The sequence below is a fragment of the Tyto alba genome, unplaced genomic scaffold (assembly GCF_018691265.1).
Source record: "Tyto alba isolate M040663 unplaced genomic scaffold, T.alba_DEE_v4.0 Super-Scaffold_48, whole genome shotgun sequence".
Taxonomy (NCBI): Eukaryota; Metazoa; Chordata; class Aves; order Strigiformes; family Tytonidae; genus Tyto; species Tyto alba.
In genome coordinates this window covers 19,218,085-19,241,057 of record NW_024881324.1, presented here as the reverse complement: position 1 = coordinate 19,241,057, position 22,973 = coordinate 19,218,085, and the positions used below count along the sequence as shown (strand labels likewise).

The following is a 22,973-nucleotide window of genomic DNA, read 5'->3' as shown; positions in this document are numbered from 1 at the left end:
ATAACAATAGGATTATTGGATCTCATCTTATTTCTGCTGCAAGTCAGAATTAATTTCACTGAAAACACAATTGTATGGGTGTAGTGTTGGTACAAATGAGATCAAGTTCATAGTTACCATGGTTGGTTTATTTGACATTTGTTTCTTAATAAAGAGAGACGATTTCTGTATTTTCCAGGTCATCATGACTGATAACCAGAGAAATTAAGAAATGTTAAAAAACATTTTGGGGCCTTTTAAAAATATCTCAATCTGTTTAGGCATTAGGCACCAGAAAGTGGTAGAGCTACCTGGTAATATGAGCTAGTGACAGCATTGTGGATGAATGACAGAAGCAGAAATGGACATTTACTAATTTAAGATACTAAGGTAAACATTTTCTTGATTTGTAAGTAATTCTGGGTAGCTGCTGTGTGTATGCTAGGTCTCTACCAAGATTGTTTAGTTATACCCGACCACAAGGCAGATCTATGGATAGCGAGACACCACAAACGGCTAAAAATCTGGAAATCTTTGAGTTGTGTGTTATCAGAAAAGGCAGGACTGCAGACATCTGGAATTCAGAGGTGCTGTTGTCATCGATAACTGATGTATACAGGTCTCAAAGAATGTAATGTCTTTCAAACCATTAAGTAGCAATCTGTTTAGTGCAAAAATTATGAAAAACAGATTAAATTTTTTTCCTCCTGAAACAATTTATCCATAATTGGAATTGTTCATAGACAGCAGTTTTATTATTAATAAATATAATTCTATATTTCACCTGAGGAAATAAATATCCCAGCATACTGACAAATGTCATGAGGTTGATGAATGAAAGCATAACTTCTTTATTCTTCTCTATTCTTTAACTAATGTTTATGTTTAACAGTTGAAAACTATAAATTATTCAGTAATAAAACCTTCATGGGTATATGTAATAAGAAATTTAAACATTTTAGTCTGAATAGTTTCCTATGGTTTTGCACTAAACTACTTCATTTCTCCCACAACTTTGAACAATCATAGAAGCTTCAGGTGATCCATGACATGCTTTGTTTGACTTAAATGGGAAATGGGGACCATTGCTGTATACAGAGCAAAACAATTGTGGAGAATGGAGAATACCAAAGGTGTCAGATGCATCACCTCTAAAGAATCCTGTAAACACAAAGCTTACCTTGCCCACATATTGAGTATCTGGACCTGTGTACTCCTCCAGCAAGAAAAATTGATTCCACATCCAACCACGCTTGGTGCGATGCAGTGTTTTTCCATCATTCTCTGACAATCCTGTTATCCTTTCACTATGTGAGTGCTTGTTAGTCCTTTTTTGGGATGGCATCGTATGAATCGCATGAAGCATACAGCTCCAAAGCAAAACTGTCAAGAAGGAGTAAGTCCTCATCATTTACAGACTTTCTGTTAGCCTCCACTCCTCTAATAATTCACCAGAACAAATGTTTCAAATGTTATATTCCTCTTCTAAGTAGGACCTAGGGGATGGAGAAAAGTATTTGAATAAGTTGCAATATTTTTTTTTTTTTTCCCTAAGGCCATGGCTTTAGGGAAACAGGAATACCATTAGTATAGTGATCATGACAATAATCCATGGAAAGTACACATAACCATAAAAATTATGCAGAGAGCTTTAAGTCAACTTATTTAACATCTCCTTCATCTTCTATTTCACTCTCTCATACCGTATATAGACTTTGATTTAAACCAGAATCTGAGTAAAATACTTATTCATCTGAAAGCTTTAGCTACCAGCAGCATCCTGACACAAGGAAACAGCCAAAATAGTAAGAAACCTTCTAACCTAATCTTTCCCAGTTTAGCCTGATGCTATCCCCTTACTATCTATTCAGAATTGTCCTCAAATCTGAAATTTCATTTAGATTAAGATTAATACAATCCCTTCTTCTCTTTCCTTTTTCTAGCCCCCAATTGTCCAGAGGATCTGCTTCTGTTTCTGTTCAAAGGAACTAATAATACAAGATTAAATTAAAATATTATTGATGCCTTCAACATATTCCTTATTCAAGAAACAAAAAGTACTTGTTACAGAAATTTCAGTTCATAGGAATCCTCTGGGGGTAAACAAAATTCTGAATTTGGGACAGAATACTGCATTTGGAATGTATTTTATTTTTTCCTCTCCTGAATAAATGGGAATTTTTATGTTATAGAATATTATTATTATTATTTTTCTGAAACTGGCACTGATGTTTTGTGCAGAAGTTTATAAACAACATTTAATCAAAACCATTTTTTTTTTTCTTTAAACCCCTATTCTTTATTTGGCAGTACAGCTGAGGTGCCTGATATCCCAGAGTCTTTTCCATAACCTGGCTTTTCTGTCAAATCTGTTTTTGCTTTAGGATATCTTCATTGTACGGTCATGTGTATTCATGTACATGAACTGTCATTGTATATTATAGAAAGCATAGGAAAAGAGTTTTGCAGCAAAAGTATCATTTTCTTCCTGAATCCTAGTCCATGAACACTCATAGCATGAAGCCACAACATCCAGAAATTTTAGAAAACTGAAATTCTGAAATTTAAAAAACCCATACATACTTATCTTTCTTTCTGCTACAATCCAACTTTACCAGCAGCTACTTGTTCTTTGTCGTCTTCTTTTTTTTTTTTTTTTTTTTTTTTTTAGAAGAGGGGAAGGGAGTCTTTTTCTGTTCAAAAAGATAGAATTTGTTGGAAATAGTTTGCTTTTAGTGAAAATTATTAGTAAATTGAGAACCAAAACTGTTTACAGGAAAACATTCAGTGAATTGTACTCTAAAGACCTTTGTGATTAAATTGACAGAATTGTGCCCTTGTGTGAAGTTTTCCTTAAAATTATGATATTCTGTATGATCTCAAGATCTTAACTAGCGATACTGAAGGAGGATCAAAGTCTTAGCATTTTAGTAACTTCAAACAGAGTTTTAGCTCAGCAAGAAGTGAAGGCTTGGAATATTTATCACTTTCTAACATCATGTTCAAAGCCAAAAAGACAACAATTAATAGGTGTCAAATTTATGCAGAAATTCATGAATATAAGGCAGGAAAACTCTTATTTTCTTTTGCTTCTTTATTTTAATTGAAGAATCAAAGCAGAAAGTAAATTAACTCTATCTGCATAAAGTCATGGATATACATAGATCTTGGCATGCATTAGTAGATGTATTTTCTTTTAATTCTGTATGTATGCTCAAAATCTTTTCTCCCTTGTATTGCTCCGTATGTTCCTGTTGCATGCAGAGGGGCAAAGGGAAACTCTTCTGAGGCTAATTTAATAACAGTAAATTTTAACATTAACTACAAAGCACATTGTGTACATGATGATACTGCCATATGATTGAAACTTACTGGATACAGATTAAAGGAAAAAAACCCTTAGCCAATCTTTTATCCATGTCTAAATTTGATACTTCTAATTCCCTGTATAATATTGACTGAAGCAGTTTTTATCACTCAATAAAACTATTTATCAACGTAGAGCATAAGACATGATCATAGAGATACTCAAATCCAGCCCCCTACACCATCTGAGGGAGGTTGCAGGGCCTCTTCCGACTTTCTAAATTAGATCCTGTTTAATGCACTATAAAATGAAAAACAGCAACAGGCAATACTTTTGAAAATACTGTAATCAAAAGGCAGATTATCAAGTTTGGCCAATGGCTCTGAGATACTCTTACTTGATATGTTTTCAAATACTTTTCTTTCAGAGCTGCATTACAGCACTTTTTATTGAATTGTATTTCAATAATTCATCTTATATATATTCTGAATGATAAAATGTTCAAATATTTATACTGATCAAATTTTGTATTTGACTGTTTTTGCATTGTATATGACCCATGTGTTGCTACTTAACTATTCTGATAAATTTTATGTTTTTATATATTTAAGGTCATGACTGATTTATTTCTGTAATTTCTTTGAACATATCAGCACTTTTGCATTAAAATAAAACAAGCCACAAAACAAACAGAAAGCCCTGAAAACTACACATGTATTTGGCAAAATTTTAACACATAATGAACTTACGAAACTGCTAAAAATCCTGAAAATATATTTTACAAAACCTTTCATCCTTGGAAGACTGCTGTGAAAAAGAAGTTATCTAAAAAGGACAGTGTGTTTAATTTTTTTCTTCAAAATGTCATTATTTCAAAACTTAAACAAATCTAACACTCAGATGATTTAGTTTGTTTTATTTTTACTCTTTTTTGAAACAGAGGGAGGGATAGGAGACATCAATATATTTTCATTTGGCCATTTGGAGATGTATGATCGCATGTTCAGTTTTATGATAATTTCAAATGGAAATAAAATATCAAATTTCAGATGTTTCATTTTTGGTTTTTCAAAACTACACATTTTTAATTTCCTGAAATTGTCTCTATTCCTTTCTGTCCAAACACTACTTATCATACTCATTCAAATGTGCAAGACATTTATACTACTCTTTTCTTTGCACTCAGAGAAACACTTCAAGGTGGTCATTGGTTTATGCATCTTGTGTCATAGCTGTTCAAGTGGGTCAGGAAATGTATTTGATAGACTCAGAAGGTATATTTTAGTACCAAAACAAAGGATTCTGGTGGAGTCTGGAAAAGTAAGAGCAGCTGTTCAAGGGAGCACAGTGCACTGTGCACCAATGCTCTGAGTCTGCTATAAGATTTTTTTTTCTGTGCAAACACCAATTTTTTAGTAGAGTTTTTTGTTGTTGTTTGGTATTTTGTTTTGTTTTGTTTTGTTTTTCTCGGAGGAGTCTAGGTTCCCTCATTTTGCCCTAGCCAGGGCAGAACGTGAAATTGCTCAAAATGTGTCGTTTTCTGTGTAGTGCTGCCCTCTACTGATTTCCTTGATAATTAACAGACAGGCTTTGCTACTACTGAGAGGAAAGGCAATATCCTTCATGTCAAGAAGGATAAGAATCAGTTTTTGGAATGACAAAAAGAAAAAAATAATTTATATATACCACTATTTCCCACTTTTTATTTTTACAATAGTTGGACATGTTAAGTGTAAAGAGAGAGTTATTAATCAGGATCTACTGAACATTATGGTAAACAACTAATTTGATCTAAGAGGAAAAAATATCTTAAGTCTGAAACCAGAGAGAATAATTCTAATGGGTTTTGTTCTAAACAGCTGATCAAAATTACATACACAATCTCTCTTGCTGCACTTCTGCTTCTACCATTTACTCAGCACAATGGTAAACTTACCATACTTGTCAAAAAATGGAAAATGGTTTTCTTCCTAGTTGTATTGGAAACTTCTTTTAAGATGAGGTATTAATGTATTAAACATTTGAATGACCTAAATTTTGGTAAACCTGCATTCTTTTCCTGCCTTGAATATCAGAGGATCTGAGTGGAGGCAATAAATATTTTTTATTCTTATGGTTTGAGCAATCTGTGATGGTAGCCTAGAACCATTACAGTCTCTCCTTGCAGTAAGGACTCCGATATTAGAATCCTACACCAGTTCCAGGCAAATGAATTATCTCTGTATGAAAGACACAGTTCTCCTGAACACATTAGCAACTGAAAAAAGTGTATCTTTTAAAGTCCTTTTGAATGTAAAATATTCTATTTAGATTCTTCAGGTGTAGTGTGAAATAAGCCCTGCTGGGATCAATAGCAGGGAATTGTTAGCAATGATGCCAATTTAAATGTTTCTATAGCAATTGCCATGGCAATGTTTTTAATTAGTGCTGCACAGTCACTCACAAGCATGACATGAAGAAACGCTAACCTTTGGCAACTTGATAATGTATCCCACATTAGTTTGTTTCATTTGTTAATAGTGAAGTAAAATTCTGATCTAAAAGAAAAAGGCCATAGTGCTTGTGTATAGCTAAAAATAGCAGAGTTAACTGCAGCAGCAGTGCTTCATATTGCACTCGCCAATCTTTAAATAGGAAAGATGCTACTGATGTTCAGGATAATCCAAACAATCTCTAAAACTAAAATACATATTTTAACAGGATATACCAGGTATAAATCTTATGTAGCTTGCATGCATGGAAACGGTCATACTGACTTTGGCTGTGTTTCTTTTGAAAACAAAATAGCTGAATGTGGCTTTAACCTACCTAGCCTGAATATTAAGAACAGTGAATCTGTAGCAACAAAAGGCTGTGCTATAAACAGCACACTGTCACCAACAATACCAAGACTTAGTAGACACTACGTCTGTGCCAATGTAGGTTCACTTTTATTACTCCCCTAACTAATTAAAGATAGCCCAGGTATGCATACACATGCTTCCTTCTGATTGCAGCACTCAAATATTCTCTGAGTGCAGTCATCCTACAAACAGGAATATAGACTGTGAATGTATCATTGATGGCTAACTTTCAAAAAGCAAGCTCCTTTTGTTTTAATCTTCCTGATTTTTTTCCTTCCTTCTCCCCTTTTCATAGGTAAAGATGGGATTGGGGGTAACATTGAAAGGATGAAAAGAAAACAGCCAATGTGCATCTTGACTGACCTCCTGTGCTAAACTTGGGAGAATCAAGAAATCTGTTTTCAATTATTTCTGTGAGAGCTATAGTAGCTTTTGAGGGATCCCCAAAACTTAAGAGACAGATTTTTGACTGATGAACACCCATTCTTTGAATACAAGTAATCGGATACCATTCAGGCACAGAAATGTGGGCCACTGAAAAAGAAACACTTCCCCACTTAGCAGCATTGCTGCAAACCATTCAAAACAGATTCTCAGAACCACTTTTTGCCCATTGGGTTGCTGATCTGTTCAGCAGCATATACAGTGGAGATTAGCCCTGCTGAAAATTTGCCAGAAAACAGCTGAAGGCAGTTCTTTATGTCTGGGACACCAGTGCAGGTTCCCTTAGCTAGATGAATCAAGGAGTCACAGGAATATAAATAAAGTTTTAGGGAATGTGAACTAATAGAGATTTGTATTGGAATGTCTGTTGAATTAATGTCTTTAGTCAATAAAATCTATGGTTTGTAGGTGCATTATGAGAAACATTTATCTTGCTGTGGCAAGAGAGAGTTAGCATTTATTTTAGTTTTATTTCTTGAGCATGTACATTAGAGACTGGTCCAAATTCAACTCAATGTGTCTTGAGTCACCCTCTCTATGGCACTCACAGTGAGTAATGTCAGTTCCCCAGGTGGGTGAATCTGGCAAGATAATGTGTTGATTCATGTTCGGACAATCCCCCCTGGCAAAGACTCATGCAGAGACACAGCTGTGATTTAAAACAACTGTCCCTTGGCAGTGAAAGTACCATCTGCCCTTCTCTGGAGCAAGTCTCTTCTGAGTTTCAGATGAAACTGTTCTGGACTGTTTCTCCCCGAACCATCCTTCTGTCTTCTAGTGAATGAAGCCTGCAGCACTTCCAACACATCCTGTATAAGGGTCTCTCACTTATTAACGATGGTATACAATGAAGCTAAAAAGAGACTTAAAATATCTACGCCTGAGGCTGCAGGTCACTGGATTACAAAAGTGAAATGTGTATTTTCACATTTAAAAAAAAAAAAAAGAAGACATTTTTTCTCCAATAACGAACCTTTTTACATGATCTGCTTTTCATCAACATGAGGGGAACTAGGCAATATAGCATTGTAAATCCTTAACGCAAGGCCGTTTGAAGATATACCTCTGATCTTTAGTATCGATTTTTCTCCATGGGCAGCACCTTTTACTCTTATAATATAATGAAACTGCATTATAAATTTTTATACCACACCTTATTTACAAATGTAACACATTCACCACATTCAGTTTTTAAAGAATAGCCTTCAGAAAGAGGAGGAAAAATAAATGCTGTCATCAAAGCAAAATTCTTCTCTTTGCTTCCCCTTTAAGATTATCTCAAGTTCTGTCACTCATAAAGTGGTTCGCTGTACTTTGATATTGATACCCTGTAAGATTTAAGGCTTTTTTCTTTTTACTTGTTTTGTTTTTGTTTTGTTGTTTTGTTGTTGTGTTTTTGTTTTGGTTTGGTTTGTTTTTTTTTTTTTATTATGTGGGGGGGAGGGGTTTGGTTCATTGGTTTTGGGATTTTTTTTCATTTTTTATTTGTTTTTTGTTTCATAAACAGCATGACCTTCTATCTGCCCAATACAAAACCAAGTAGTACCTGGAGCTGTAGACCCCTATTTTCCAGATGTGTCGATTCTCATCAGTATCTCTGCATGAAGCAGGTGAGGTTCACCTGTGGTAACACTGTTAATTACAGGACATACTTAGCAGTTCTTCTCATAACTGGGACTACATGCTTTCACCAAATGACTCTTTCTTACTGCTTCATTATGCAGCAGTCCACTTTGGTCACACAGCTAGGTCCTAACAAAGCAGTCCGAGATTCCATGTCAGGTGCGTCCTACCTCTGCATATCTCCTGAGCATAACATGTATCAGGATGAGAGCTTGCTAAACTTTCTGAGTCTACAGCTTGTACAATGGCCCAAGAGATTGTTACAAGCCATAATTTCTCAGAATAAAGACTTCTTCAAGTTAGTATTTCCCAGATTTTTAAAAACCATTAATGTATCTGATCATTTTTTTTGCTCATGTACGTCTGAGTCTTAGAAATCTTGTTCCTATAGAGAAGTATAGTGAAATCAGATTTAATTACTGTCTGCAAGGGAATATACATTCACTTCTCTGGACAAGAAAAACTCATTTGCTGACCGATTAAATGTAGATATCAGATGCAGACTAGTAATTGCAACCCATTACTGCTGCGTCCTTCCTGACGGAACTGAGCAGCTGCTGAATGTTGTTATTTATCAGAGCTCAACCCCCTTTATGCCCTTCTGCTGCCTCCAATGGGATCACAAAATCAAGAAAAGACTCATCCTCAGAGCTGAGCAAGCCCCTTGCAAGCGTAGGATTTTATGTACAGAAATAATGTGTAGGCTTAACATAATTTTTTGTTATTTGTTATGTCAGTTACCCTGAAAGGAGTGTGATGCAGCTGAGGCTCTAGACTTTATTTCCATAATAAACACCTTAAAATACTTACAAGTGGTAATCCTATCACTTTCAGGAGTAATAAAGATCTCAGAATATAAAGTACAATGTATTTGCTTTTCCTTATTTCTAGGTCAAAATTTCTTTATTAAAAATAATAAATAAATAAAACACCTCACCAACCAACCAGAAAAGCTTTTCATTTGCATCTCATTTGACTTCATTAATGAAAGGCAAACACAAAACACGAACAAACTCAAAATAAATGTAATAAATGTTGCTTACTCTGTTAGTATCCTGATAGTCCAAAATAAGGATCTATTCAACAAGCAGACATCCATGATAGTGTATAAGCACAGAGAAGCATCTATGATTTTTCTCCTTTATATTTTCTCAGTCTCCAAATACTAGGTATTTAGCAATCCCCAGTAAATTATCTTTGGCTTGACTTTCTTCACTTTTACTTTGAAACCATGTGAGCTTCTAGGGGCCACAGTATTCTGCAAGGCGACTCACAGTTCAAAAATCTTGTGAAAAGAACCAACTCGTTGTTTTTGAACATTGTAACTAGCAGCTTCATTAGACAACTAGTACTGTCATTGGAAGGCACAGTAAATAGTCATTCCGTCTTCACTCTCTTTGCCACTGATGAATTTATAGATTTATATCAACTTCTCCTTGAGTTGTGTCTTTTCCAAGATTAAAAGTTCTGAGACTGTCTGCTTAATCATTCCTTGTATAGAAGCTGTGCCATATTTTTGATTGCACCTGTAGCCCTCCTCTGGATGTCTTCCATTATTTTGGTGGTTTTTTTCAGATTGGCATTCATAATTTGTTGCAGTATTCAAGCTGCAGGAGCTTCATGCATACATAGACAGTAACTTAATCACATTCTTTACTTAATTTCATCATGATACTTGGCAATGTCTGCTTTTTTTGACTGCTGCAGAGCTCTGAGTTAATCTTTTCCCATTATTATCTATTGTTATGTTACAATGTTATTCCCCAATTGCAATAGTCAGACTTTATTATTTTAAACATAAAATCTCTGGTTTACCATATGTGTGACTTTAAAAAATTTCATAACAATTCCACCATCCATCATTTTGGTGTACACTCACTGCATTGCACACACTACAAATATATATATAGCAAATTACCAGTTATTAAACCATTGTAAGGTAGAGACTGGTTGGCATGACAAGGCTCCAATCCATATGGCTGAACTCTTTTTCTCTCCCCTGTCTTTCTCCAAAGCAGGGTTACCATGTACATCTATGAGACATGACCTCAGGCTTGGTCCTCAAACACTGACAGGAATTTGCTGGGAGAGTGCCAGTTGATACAAGCTAAACTGATGTTAGGGACTGTAATAACAATGAAATGGTACAGACAATTACATTGTAAAAGCTAGTAACCTGGTTAGGTGAAGTATATTAGTATAATCATAGTCACAAGATCCTTTCAAAAGGTTTTTCAATGGTCCCTTGGCTTTATTATGCTGAATGTCACTTGCAAAGTTTTTCACCTTGATATTCAAACTTGTGTTGAGTTTATTTATAAGTATGTTGAACAGTGCTGGCCCTAGTACCGATCCTGGTGGAACACTACCACAGACCTTATTTCAAACTCATTATTTACTTCTTCCTGCTGGTTCCTGTCTTTTAATCTATTACCGATATATACAGGGACCCTCATCTCCAGTTTATGGCTGCTTAAGAGCCTTTGGCAAGTGACCCTGTCAGAAGACTTCTAGAAGTACAACTAGAACGTATCAAAGAGGCCAAAGCTATCCATATGCTTGATAACTCTTTCAGTGGACTCCAATAGGTCTGTGAGGCAGAACCTCCCTTTCCAAAAACTATATTACTTTTCCCCAGTATGTCATGTGCCCAACAATTGTATTCTTTGTAAGAGTTGTTAACAGTTTCATTGGTTTGGGCCTCAGACTTGGTCCCTGAGACTTGTCCCTGGTAGAACTGAAACTGTTTTTTAAAAGCTGGCATCAGATTTGATACCTTGAAACCCTCAAGTATCAAGGAAGTTGAAGTGAAAGATTAAAGAAAATAATGAGTATTTTAGCAGTTTCATCACTGGGATTTTAAAGATTCCTGATAATATGCATGAAGTCATTTACTATGACTAAAAATCTCACTATACTGAAATTAGACCTTCTGAGGAGTCCCTGGTTAAATAAATAACAAAAATAATAAAACAATCTGGCATTTAATCCTTAAGGGTTTATAACCCCTTCTCTTTTCTCCTGAAAACTGTGATGAACCACAGATCACTGGTTAGCCACAAAAATAACACTGATGGTAAAGATTTTCATGGAACTTCCCAAACAAATTTTCAGTTTTTAATTATAGTAGTTTGTTAAAATCAAAATGTTCCCCCAACCTCTGATGAAATGAGAGAAAGGGTATCACACAGATACATGGTGCTGGATGTTAAGTGTATATGCTCTTCTAGTGGAGCCTATTTCTGTTATATTTTTCCTGAGGGTTTATGGTCTCTCTCAAGAGCTAGTAGCTTAGATGTGGTCAGTCAAACTGCTGGTGCTTGACAGTCCTGCAGAGAAGCCCACCAAGAACTCTGATCCGTAGCTCAGAGTTTGACTTCCATGCTCAAGTTCATATTGAAATTTTGATGACTTCAAGGTTTAAAACCCTCTGGAGAAAGAAATCCTCTGAAATTTTATTTTTTTTTTTCCTTGTTGAGATTTCAAGACTTTCTATAGTATTTCCTGAATTTGCCTTCCTCAAATTTTTACCATTAGTGTAGACTTTATATGTAGTTTATTGTTGTTACTATGATAGGCAACTTCAGAAGACTTCAGACACATCTGGAACCAAGTCTAAAGATGGGGAAATATGTCATCTGCATATTCATTTAATCATTTAATCGTGCTCTGATAAGACTGCAGTTGTTATTGCTGACACCAACTGTTTTACTATTTGGTTCCTTTGTTTCTATCAGCCAGAGACAGAAACAACTATGTTATTTTTCTTAAGATGCCAGTTAACTTTCAAATTACATGTGATATGTTTCCTACAATAAAATCTGAAGCAGACTTAAGAGTTTAATAGTCTATATCTCAGTATGGATTCCCAAGGCATGCAGATTTTCATGTGATTTATTGAGATTAATTCAAAACACAAATAGTACCTTTCAGATAGCATTCCAGAATTACCCCCTATTTTTTTCTGCCCATTAAGTCTCAGTAAAAAGCAAAAGATACAACTGCATGAACCAAATATATGTTTCCAGTTTCAGAATGAAAAAAGAGTAGAGATATACCTGAAGAAAGTTGATATAACAAAGCATTTGCTTTATGTCTTTTGCTCTAGTACTTTTTGTCTAACTTTACCCCAAATTACAGGTCATAGTAAAGCTTTAAAACATTTTCACATAAACTCAAATGTCCATGACTGTCTCCTTTCCTTCTCACATTCCTAAAAGATGAGGGAAAAGGATATATGAGGGACCATAGATGTGTTTTGACTCCATACTGCTCAGACAAGTCATAAAATATCTGTCTTCATATAAAACAAATTAACTCAATCATGTAACACGAAAAAATAAAGTGTATAGTTAATCTGTACATAGGGGTGTGTATGTCAGTCACTTTTTTTGATCATTTCTTGGTTTATGTAGGAATAGATATTTTACATGAAACAAATCTATACTTCCTACATGTGAATTTCCTCCCTCTTTTTATATTTGTGATTCTGCAATTGTTATTACAGCCAAGTTTTGTTGTCACTTCTAAGTAGTATGTGTAGGGGTACACAGTATCAGTTAGTGAAACAGTTTCATTTTTATTGTCAATATATGGTAAATTGTCCCTTTTTCCCGACTCTGAAGAAATGTCATTATATGCACTATCTACAGGCAGTTCTTCATGGAAAAGAATGTATCTTCATCTAAATCTTGTTACTACATTGTTGATTTAAATATAAACATTTTATAGCAATAGTTACTAATAATTAGAGAGAATAATAATGAACCAGCATAGTCAAATGCAATTGTCCTATTGTAATTCTGGATGCTGTGAAAGGAATGAATGCTGCAATAGTATAATTAAGATGGGTATCATGATATAGCAATTTTAAGTTAGTTGGATAAATCCAGTGAATTTTTTAATTGTATAGCTGAACATCTTAATGAATATTGAGGAATGACTATTTTTAGTAATAGAAAATGTTAAATAAAGCCTATAGAATAATTGATTTATATATAACTGCCTAACATCAGTATTTTATATGAAGGTAATAAGAAAGTAATAGGAAGAATTTTTGAGTAAAATGAAGTCTGTCTTCTAGCTGACACAGCTGAAGTCATTGAATAGTGCTATTGAATTTTTCATGAACATTTTTTGCCAAAAATTTTATTTCTAGTTGTCTCACAGCAGCATACATGGAGACATGAAGAACACTGAACCTGTTGTGTAATGTGGGTTTATGCCTAGATATTAAAGTAGAAGTATGCCTCCAGTGCTCGGGAAAGCAAAATCCAAATTCAGAATTAAATATATCTATAAAGCCAGCATTGTATGATTACTAGTCTTATATTAGGAAAAAAATCTTAGTCCATAGGAGTTTAGGCTCTGTCAGGATTCATTATTTTGTGTTCATTTATACCTTTTAACAGTTTTACTCTTTCCTCAACTTTCCCTAAATCTAATAAAGCAACTTTTATTTTACAGGAATGATTTTGTTGTTGTTGTTGTTCTAAAAATGTTATATGTTTTAATTTTTCAAGGACATGTTCAGAAATTTCCTGAGGCCAATGCATATAAGTCTGTGGACTTTCAGTTAAGTCACAGTTATGTTGAAGATTTTAAAAAAGTAACCCACATGACCATTTATTTTAGTTTTCACTCACAATTCCTAATGAAGTAACAGTGGTGTAAGAACAAAATTTGTTCCATTCTGGTCACTTGTCCAGAGAGTAAATTAGATTAAGTGCTTTCCATTAATCTTCTGTTTAATGTTCTTCATTTTGTATTAACAGCACTGCTAAAATTAAAAACAATCCATGAGAGAAATTTATGTTCCAGTTTTATAGGTACTTGATAGACTAACGTTTAATATATTTCCAAAATATTCTAGCTACAGCCCTAGCTGGGAAATGCATGTCTATTTTAATAGAATGTAGAGATCTGCAATATAATTGTATTTAGCAAGAAACTTATAAAAATCTTATTTTTATTGGCTGCATTTATCACTGTTAAGCAGGATCTGAGGGAAAAACAGAGAGGCTTGTATTATTTTTTTTGGTGTTAAGGACATGATGAGTTTTCTTATTACTGAAGACTAGATATGTGTTATCCAAAAGAGGGAGCCATAACATTATACTATATCTTTCCAGTTTATGAGACAGTGAAACTTCATACATTCTTTTATTCCTTTTTCTTAATTGTACTTAAAGATGATGTTTGATCTGAGTTTTTTTGGTTTTATATGAATAAGCAACATAGTTCAAAACAAGATAATGCATACTAATCTTATTGGTGCTGAGCAAAGTAGTTGTACTAAAGTCAAATATGCTTGAACAAGAGAAAAACTTCCTTTCAGAAAAAAAAAAAAAAAAAAAAAAAAAAGTCAGATTAATTTCTTTTGCTCTTGATTTCGCCATATGATTTTTAAAAATTTTGAGAGAAGAGTTTAATCTCTCTGCACACATTTCCCACCTTATGAAATAGAAAATATATATGTATAGCTATCAAAGAATAGTTCTTGAAGTATTTACTAAACACACTTCTATTATTTGTCTCTGTAAAGAGTGAGATCAACATAATATTACACTCTTAACTGATGAGATGTCCAGCTCTATGACACCTTTGCTTGGAGGAACACACTACTCTTAAAGGCATTACCCATATTTTGGAAAGCATGGATGGGATTCCCTTCGTATCTGAAAGTTCAGTGGACTAGGATGGATCTGGAAGAGTAGAATAGAAAAGTTCAAAGTGAGATCAATATCACTTGCTTTACTTTACTAATTTCGTTAGAGAATTTTCTTTGTATCTTACGGATAGTTCTGTGTACCACATGGGGAGTCCAGCACGCCCCACTAAACCTATGTGAGGCAGGACTTTTTGTATTTTTGGCATCAGAGAAACGATGATAGTTCTTTAATCCCTTTCTAATATTTTTGAACTAAAGTATCGATTTGATTTGCCTGTTGCTTTACTAAATAGCTCTCATGTTTGTTTGACTATGACCATATCTCATTATTTGGTAGCAATGTAATTGGCAGAAAGTAATGCTGATGTTGATATTATAGACCTATTTGGTAAATGAGAGAAGACAGGTCAAGTTAAAATCCTAGAGATGCAAGTTCAGATACAAATTCTCTGGCTAAAGACACATATGCTCAAAAATATATGAAATTATGTATGAAAACCATGTGAAAATATGTTAACCCTTTTATGGAATGTGATTTTTAAAAATTGCTTCTAGTATTTCTCTTTCTTATTCTGATGTAAAATTAAACATCATAGCTTACATATGTTATATAATCTAAACTGTTACATCTTTTTATCTCTATTGTTATTTTTTCTCTAGTGAAATGAATGCTAAGTAAATAAGAGGAAGGGAAGTATAGGGAAGGGAAAGAACAACTGTTCTGAAGAGGAGAGGAAAAAGGAGGAGAGGATACAAACACATGAGAACAAAAAAGCTGCAGGAAAGGAGGATAAGTGTTCTTCAGAGAAGTGTATAATGTTAAATATGAGCATTCCATTAATATCCTATATTTGTTGGATAAAGTTTGGTTGTCCATTAGAATCACTGTTTTCAGTTACTCAGTTCAAGGAACATGGATTTGACTTTTTCAGAGCTGCTGAGTATCAGCAGGTCCAGGAATTAAACTGGATTTGTAAATGCTCAACAACTCTGAAATTATTCTATGTTACGCTGGGTCTATTGTTTCATTTATTTTGAGATCCACTAAACTTTTCTGTCCTAGCTTTTTCCTCATGGGAAATACATGTAGTAGTCATACTTTCTCCATGTGTTACTTTTTGTGGAACTTCAAAGATACAGGTATGGGAATAAGCAACATTCACAAAAATCACTATTTACCACAGTGGTATCTGAAGTCACTCAACAGTTTTTACTGCAGTAAAATAGTTAGGAAAACTTCTATGTTATTTGGGTTATGATAAATTTTAAGAGTGACTACTACAATGTAGACAAGTAAGACTGCAGATTTTTTTGAGAAAATCAACCAGCTGTATAAAAAAAGACAGCATAAGCAATCCACCTTAAAATAGTTTAGCTGAACAAAGCAACTAGACAGTTTCTTCTTCACTCTGAAATTCTTTAGATGGTTTTTGCTTATCACACATCTCTTTATCACACAAGGTTAAACCAGCCTATGATGCGCCTTGCTGAGACAGCTTGTGACTTGTCCTCCCAATAATTTGCTCTAACAATACATTTGAACTCAAAACTTAATAGTGTTGATCAACTTAATAGTGTTGATCTTTGGAGGCAGCAGGTATTGTCATTTTTTTTCCTCAAGAAATTGAATATTACCATAAGGTATGTTAAACTTCTGTATCTGAGCACTGATATATCTTAATACTTTGCCAGACATAATCATTAATGCTAGAAATAGATATTAAAACATTTCTTCCCTTTATAAAGACTGAATCTAAATGTTGCTGATGTCCATGGGAATGTTCAGCTAGACCATGATGTGGTTTGCATCTGGACTATGTACACTTCTGTCATTTACCTGGAGCTTATACTTAAGTATTTTCATAGAACACTTTGAAAAACTTTATTGTAATTACTGACTGATAAGTGGTAATTTCTGGGGGACACCACATGAATACCAATCTATCTGGTCTCTAATACAGCACTGATCTTTTAGTTCAATGATAGTGAGATTGAACCGCATCATTGCAAAGATATTATACATGATGTAGTAATATGATTTGTAGAATTTTCTCAGGATCTAGTATTTCTTCTTCAAGATTAAATTTCACTTGTTTCTTCTGTGTTCAATGAGAAAACTTGTTATTCAAGTTAGTGCATTTTTTATTTTTACTGAATTGTAAGCTATGACTCTGTTTATACTCTCCTCTTGTACCAGTAATCTAACAGGACTTCAACTTCATTAGTAAAATTATTTGGTTATTCTTATCTCAGCTGAAGTCAAAGAAAAAACTTGAACTTAAGCAATGCAGACTTACATCCATGCAAATTTCTGAACTTAATAGCTTCATATTAAAACTGGAATGGTTAAAACTTCTAATTTTTGAAACTGCACTGGCTGTGCCTTCCTGCCTATTCTGTCCTTCAGATTTATTAGTAATATCAAAATCACAACAAAGCACAAATAAAAAGTTCACTACTCTCATGTCTTTTCACAACCTCTCCCTTTGTGTGACTCCAATATTTGTGATATAGGGACACAAAGTTACTTAGGTGTTGTGGTTTTAGCTCAGAGGGCAACTGAGAACCACACAGTCGCTCAATGCCCCCTTCCCCTCCCAGCACTGAGAAGGAGAAAATAAGCCAAGGCTGGGATTTGACATAGGACAGGGAGGGATAAATCACTCATTGTAGTAATGGGCAAAAGGCAGACTTGTTAGGGGAAGAAAAAAAAACACATAAATTTATTACAGGCACTAACAACGCTTAACAGACAGAGTAGGATAATGAGAAGTATTACACAGGGAATGTGGGGGTGCAGTCAGTGCTGCTGCTGCTTCCATCTTCAGTACGGGGGAAACTTCTGGAACTTCTTCCCCCTGCTCCTACATGGTCCCCTTCTCACAGGAGACAGTCCTCCACAACTTTTCTCCAACTTGAGTCCTTCAAATGGGTTACAGCATTTTCCTCCCAAGCTGCTCCAGTGTGGGACACCTCCCACCTCCTTTCTTCCTCCATTCCTTTATTGATCTTGGTGTTCACTCAGCTGCTGCAACTCCTCCTCACAAGTCCAACTCCTCCTCACTAGCTCCCTTCTTAAATATATTATCGTAGAGGTGCAGCTGATTGGCTCAGCCTTGGTGCAGAGGTGGGGCTGACTTGGAGCCGGGGAAGCTTTGAGAAGCTCCTCACAAGGGGCCACCACTATAGCCCCTTCCCCTGCTACCAAAAACCCCTACCATTCACTCAAAGCCAGGACATTAGGCCACATATCTTTTATTATAAACCTCAAATGTGTTGAAAATGCCATAGAAAAACACTGTTCTAAGTTGTTTCCATTTTGATTACTATGGCTTACAGACACTATAAATATTTTTCATCAGGAAAGTGGAATTCTGTACAATAAGTTTAAACCTGCTTCTAATTGGCATATGTATTTTTTACGTGGTTCTCTTAGAAATAGTCTCCTTAAAAGTCTGGAGACTTACAGGATAGAAGACATGCAAAATAATGTATCCCTAGTGAGCTATATAGTTTTGTGTTGTTCTATGAGAATTGGGTTCAATGTCTTTAATTTAGAAATGATAAATTGGCTTTCACTTAAGCAACAGTAAATATCTTTCACATTGGGGGAATACCAAAATATTAATATTTCTATTAGTTAATTATTACAAATATTGCCAGTCAATCACTATCAGTGGACATAAATATGATAGAAGATTATATAACTCGCAGGTATCCTGAACAATGACTGTCCTAGTAAGATGATAAAGTATGGATATCCAGTGATGTGAATGCATGTACTTAGTCCAGGTTGGGCCCTGTGCTTTAGCCCAGCCCCCAGCATTTCCTGGAAGACTCTTCATGATGGAGTACAGACATTAGTGATTGTTAAGACCTTCTGAATATTTCATCATTTGGATATCAATAAAATGTTGAGACAAACATGATGGTGACATTAATTCTTTTAGACAAGAGTTCAGTGAGACTTGGAGTGAGGGGAAGGATCTTCTCCTCCACTTGTTAAACAAGTTTGGTCTCCAAATAAAAGGGAAATTACTTTTTTACTGATACATCGCTCTATGGTGAGGATGCCACCCTCTTTCTCCTCACTTCCTTCAGAATGAGGACCACTCAGAAACCTTTGTCACATTCATTGTCCTCTCTTTAAATCATCAAGTTTCTCTGACCCCACAAAACTCCCCCAGCTCAAACCACAGCAAAGACACAGCAAGGCCAATTGCTTCAGAATACAGTGGGGCTAGGCCCTTGGGAGGTGTACAAAACATGAGAAGAGATAAATGTTGGACATGTTATGATACTAGTTATTCTGGCTAATAATAATTTTGATAATCGACATAATGTAAACTAAGATTCTGCTGGGAACTTGAGTGTCCTGGTTTGGGCTGAAGTAAAGTTAATGTTTCTTCTTAATAGCTTGAATAGTGCTGTGTTTTGGATTCAGTACGGGGTTTGGTATGAGAAGAATGCTGATAGCACACTGATGTTTTCAATTGTTGCTGAGATTTCAAAGACTCTCCAACTCCCCTAGTCCTGCCCCTGTGCAGGTGCTCAAGAAACAGGGAGGGACCATGGCCAGAGCACCAGACCAAATTGGCTAATGAAATATTCCATATAATGTAACATCATGCTCACTATATAGAGGAGGGCTGGTCACGAAGGGGCTCTCTCTCTCTCTTGCTTCCGGGATTGCGATTGCAGGATCTTGGTATTTCAGGATCGCTAGCTGGGAACGGCCTGGGTATTGGTCAGAAGGTGGTGAGCAATTGCATTGTGTGTTGTCTTTTTATGCTTTGTATTATTGTCACTGGTTTATTTTATTACCATTATTAAACTGTTTTTATCTCAAACTATGAGTCTCCCTTTACCCTTCCAATTCCCTCCCTGATTCACAGGCTGGGGAGGGTGGGCAAACAGCTGTGTGATGTTTGGCTGCCAACTGGGTTCAAACCATAACACTGAGGTATTCTTGCTCACTAACAGATGCATTCTTTGAAATTATAATGCACCTGACTCACTAGTAAGTCAACTCCAACTTTTTAACTGCACTTATTTGTACCCATAAATATATATATACATAAGTAAAGCATATGTATGTTCTTGCATTTAAATATTGAGGTTTTTTACTCTGATTATGTTTAAATTTTTTTCACATGTAATTTCATAGGACTGTGGACCATAAACCAAATGAACACTGACAAAAACTTCTTGTTAAATTCTTAGTGAGATAAACTGCATGTTTTAATATCTATTTCTAGCATTAATGAATATGTCCGGCAAAGTATTAAGATATATCAGTGCTCAGATACAGCAGTTTAACATACCTTATGGTAACATTCAATTTCTTGAGGAAAAAAAAAAAAAAAAATGACAATACATGCTGCCTCCAAAGATCAACACTATTATATTTCAGGGCAAATAACAGTTCATATTTTGAACGGGATATGTGCTGTTGTTTGTCACCTGCATCTGAGAAAACAATTGCTTGTAAATGGAGGTGATACTTTTGTCCTATGACTACCTTTTTATTCAAATCTTAACATCTACAATTCTCTTTTTTGTAAATATGATAAGAAATTTTGGATGCCCTGTGGTAATCCTGAAAACCTCATAATTTATTCAGTGTGCCTTAGAATTAGCCACTACAGACTACTTGTAAAGAAAACATGTCTCTATCTTCCTTGTCCTTCCTGTCCTTCAGATACCTGAGAGTGACCAATGGGATGGAAATTTCTGTTTAAAAGGAGCATGCTCACACCACTTGACCTATCAATTATCAGGATAAAGCTAAACTTCAGAAACAATTAAGTAAAGTAGGAATAAGAAGACAACGTTGTATTTGCATTATAAAAGGACATGAAACTTATCAGAGGTATTGTTTTGTCTACCTTGGGCCTTATATTTTAGATGACCATACAGTAAAGCTGAAGATATTTCAAAAACTACATTGTAGCAACGAGATTCCGGGTATCCTGAATCTTTACCCTTTGAGGTGAGAAATGGTGAGACAAGTTGAAAACCACATTTTGAAATAGTCACTTAAATTTTCTGAAGGTAAGAATTTTGTTGACACATGTAACCAGATAGAAAGTGCATGGGTATTAGAGTAAATACAGTTGCTTCACTGAGAGTAATCAGTCATGTCATATAATTGTATTAAGGTGATTTAGTCATCATTTCCTTTTTCAGGGAATACTTGTCTCAATACAAAATTATTGAATGAAGATGAAATTATTTCCTGAAAATCTTAAAGGAATAAACTGAGACTGACTGGTTTGTGGACCGTGGGAATTACCAGTCAGTTCCAACTCTGTGTCTAGTACGATCATGGAACCGATCCTCCTGGAAGACATGTCAAAACAAATGGAAGACAGGGAGGAAATTAGGGGCAGCCGACATGGCTTCATTAAGTGCAAATCCTGCCTGACTAATCTAGTGGCCTTCTATGATGGACTGACTGCATCAGTGGACAGGGACCTACAGATGTATCTGCCTGTAATTCTGTAAGGCCTTTGTTATGATCCTCCAGGAATTTCTTGTTACTAAATTGGAGACATAGGGGTTTGATGGTTGGACTGTTAGATGGATAAGGAGTTGGCTTGATGGATGTGTCCAAAGTTACACTCAATGGCTCAATGTCCAATTGGAAACCAGTAATGAGTGGTATCCCTCAAGGGTCTGTACTGGGACAAGGAATAATGGAAGATTCTGCAGCTGGGTTAGTAGTATTACTACAGGCTGGGGGATAAAGGGATTGAGAGCATCCCTGCATAGAAGAAGTTGGGGGTACTGGTGGGTGAAAAACTGGACATGGACCAATTACTTTAAACTGAAAGAGGGCAGCACATAAGGAAGAAATATTTTACAATGAAGGTGGTGAGACACTGGAGCAGGTTCCCCGGAATTGTGGATACCTCATCACTGGAAGTGTTCAAGGTCAAGCTGGATGGGTCTTTAAACAACCTGATCTAGTGGAAGGTATCCCTGCCCGTGTCAGAGAGGTTGAACTAGATGATCTTTAAAGGCCCCTTCTCAAACCAATCATTCTATGGTTCTAGATTGATGGTGTAGGCAGAGCAACAGTTTTGCTGTGTTTTCCTCTGATACTTACTGATCTGGGTCTGCTGTTAAAGAATTGAAACTTGAAATGGTCTGCAGAGTTCTCTTCAGCTTAGAGTACATAAGCATTTTACCTTACCTGATACTGGCTAGAACATATACCGCAGGAGATACTACAATGCAAGTACCTGCATGGCTTTCATGACACTGATGTTGTGCACATAAAGAAATATATGTACATATATCTATATTGATATCGTTATAGATATAGAGACAGATATTAAAGTAGAGAGAGATATTTACAGATATCTCTAGATCTCTTTAGCTCATCTCCGTCTCTAAAATACTATCAATATAGATTCAGATATATAGATACATGTATGCACATATACATGTGTGTGTGTTTTCACCACTAGCAATGAAATATCAGGATTTTTTTAATTGCCTGCTAAACTCACAGGCTGACTAGCATGAAATTTAATTAGTGCTAAGCAACTTGAGGTGAGAGAAGCAGAAAATTAATGTGACTCATTTATTTTCCATTCTACAACAACATCCCTCAATTTATGTTCCTTAAAAGCATAATGCAATCTAGCTTTTTTTTTTTTTTTTTTTTTTTTTTTCAAAAAGCATAGTGCAATCTAGCCAATTCCTAACTTGCTCTCCTTTTTCACTTCCCTAGTGCTATTTTCTCTTTTTTTTTTTCAGGGAAAGGTTCTCAACCAGTAGATTTTTGTCCCCTTGTAGCTGAGAGCAGCTGTACCAACTTTTTGGAGGGTTTCTTCTCTTTAATTGCCTTACAAAGTAGTTAGAAGTACATTAAATACATTTTATACTTTTCTGTTTTGAAACTCCTGCTGTTTGCTTCAGGGATGGTTTGCCATCATGAGTAATAAGGATTTTTCAGTAGAACTATGACTGGAGGTGCAGTCAGCACCAGAAGTTAATTTTTTATTAAAACGTGACAAATTCTATTACAACATTACAAAACTCTTACTTGAAGTGATATGTGAGTTCCCAGTCTTGACACTACTACTACTACTACAAC

At 35.2% G+C, this 22,973-nt stretch overlaps 1 protein-coding gene across 3 annotated transcripts in view; it reads right to left on the bottom strand.

The window, feature by feature from the left end:
• CDH9 (cadherin 9) overlaps window positions 1-22,973 on the bottom strand; it is a 113,848-nt gene that overhangs the window by 73,442 nt on the left and 17,433 nt on the right. For 2 of the 3 annotated variants that reach the window (XM_032991981.1, XM_032991978.1), the window contains exon 2: window positions 1,160-1,475. In XM_032991981.1, coding sequence (XP_032847872.1) covers window positions 1,160-1,390 — 231 coding nt within the window. In that variant the 5' untranslated portion in view covers window positions 1,391-1,475. Of the gene's footprint in view, window positions 1-1,159; window positions 1,476-2,562; window positions 2,667-22,973 lie in introns of those variants that run through there. The other variant, XM_032991979.2, reaches the window with a different exon arrangement.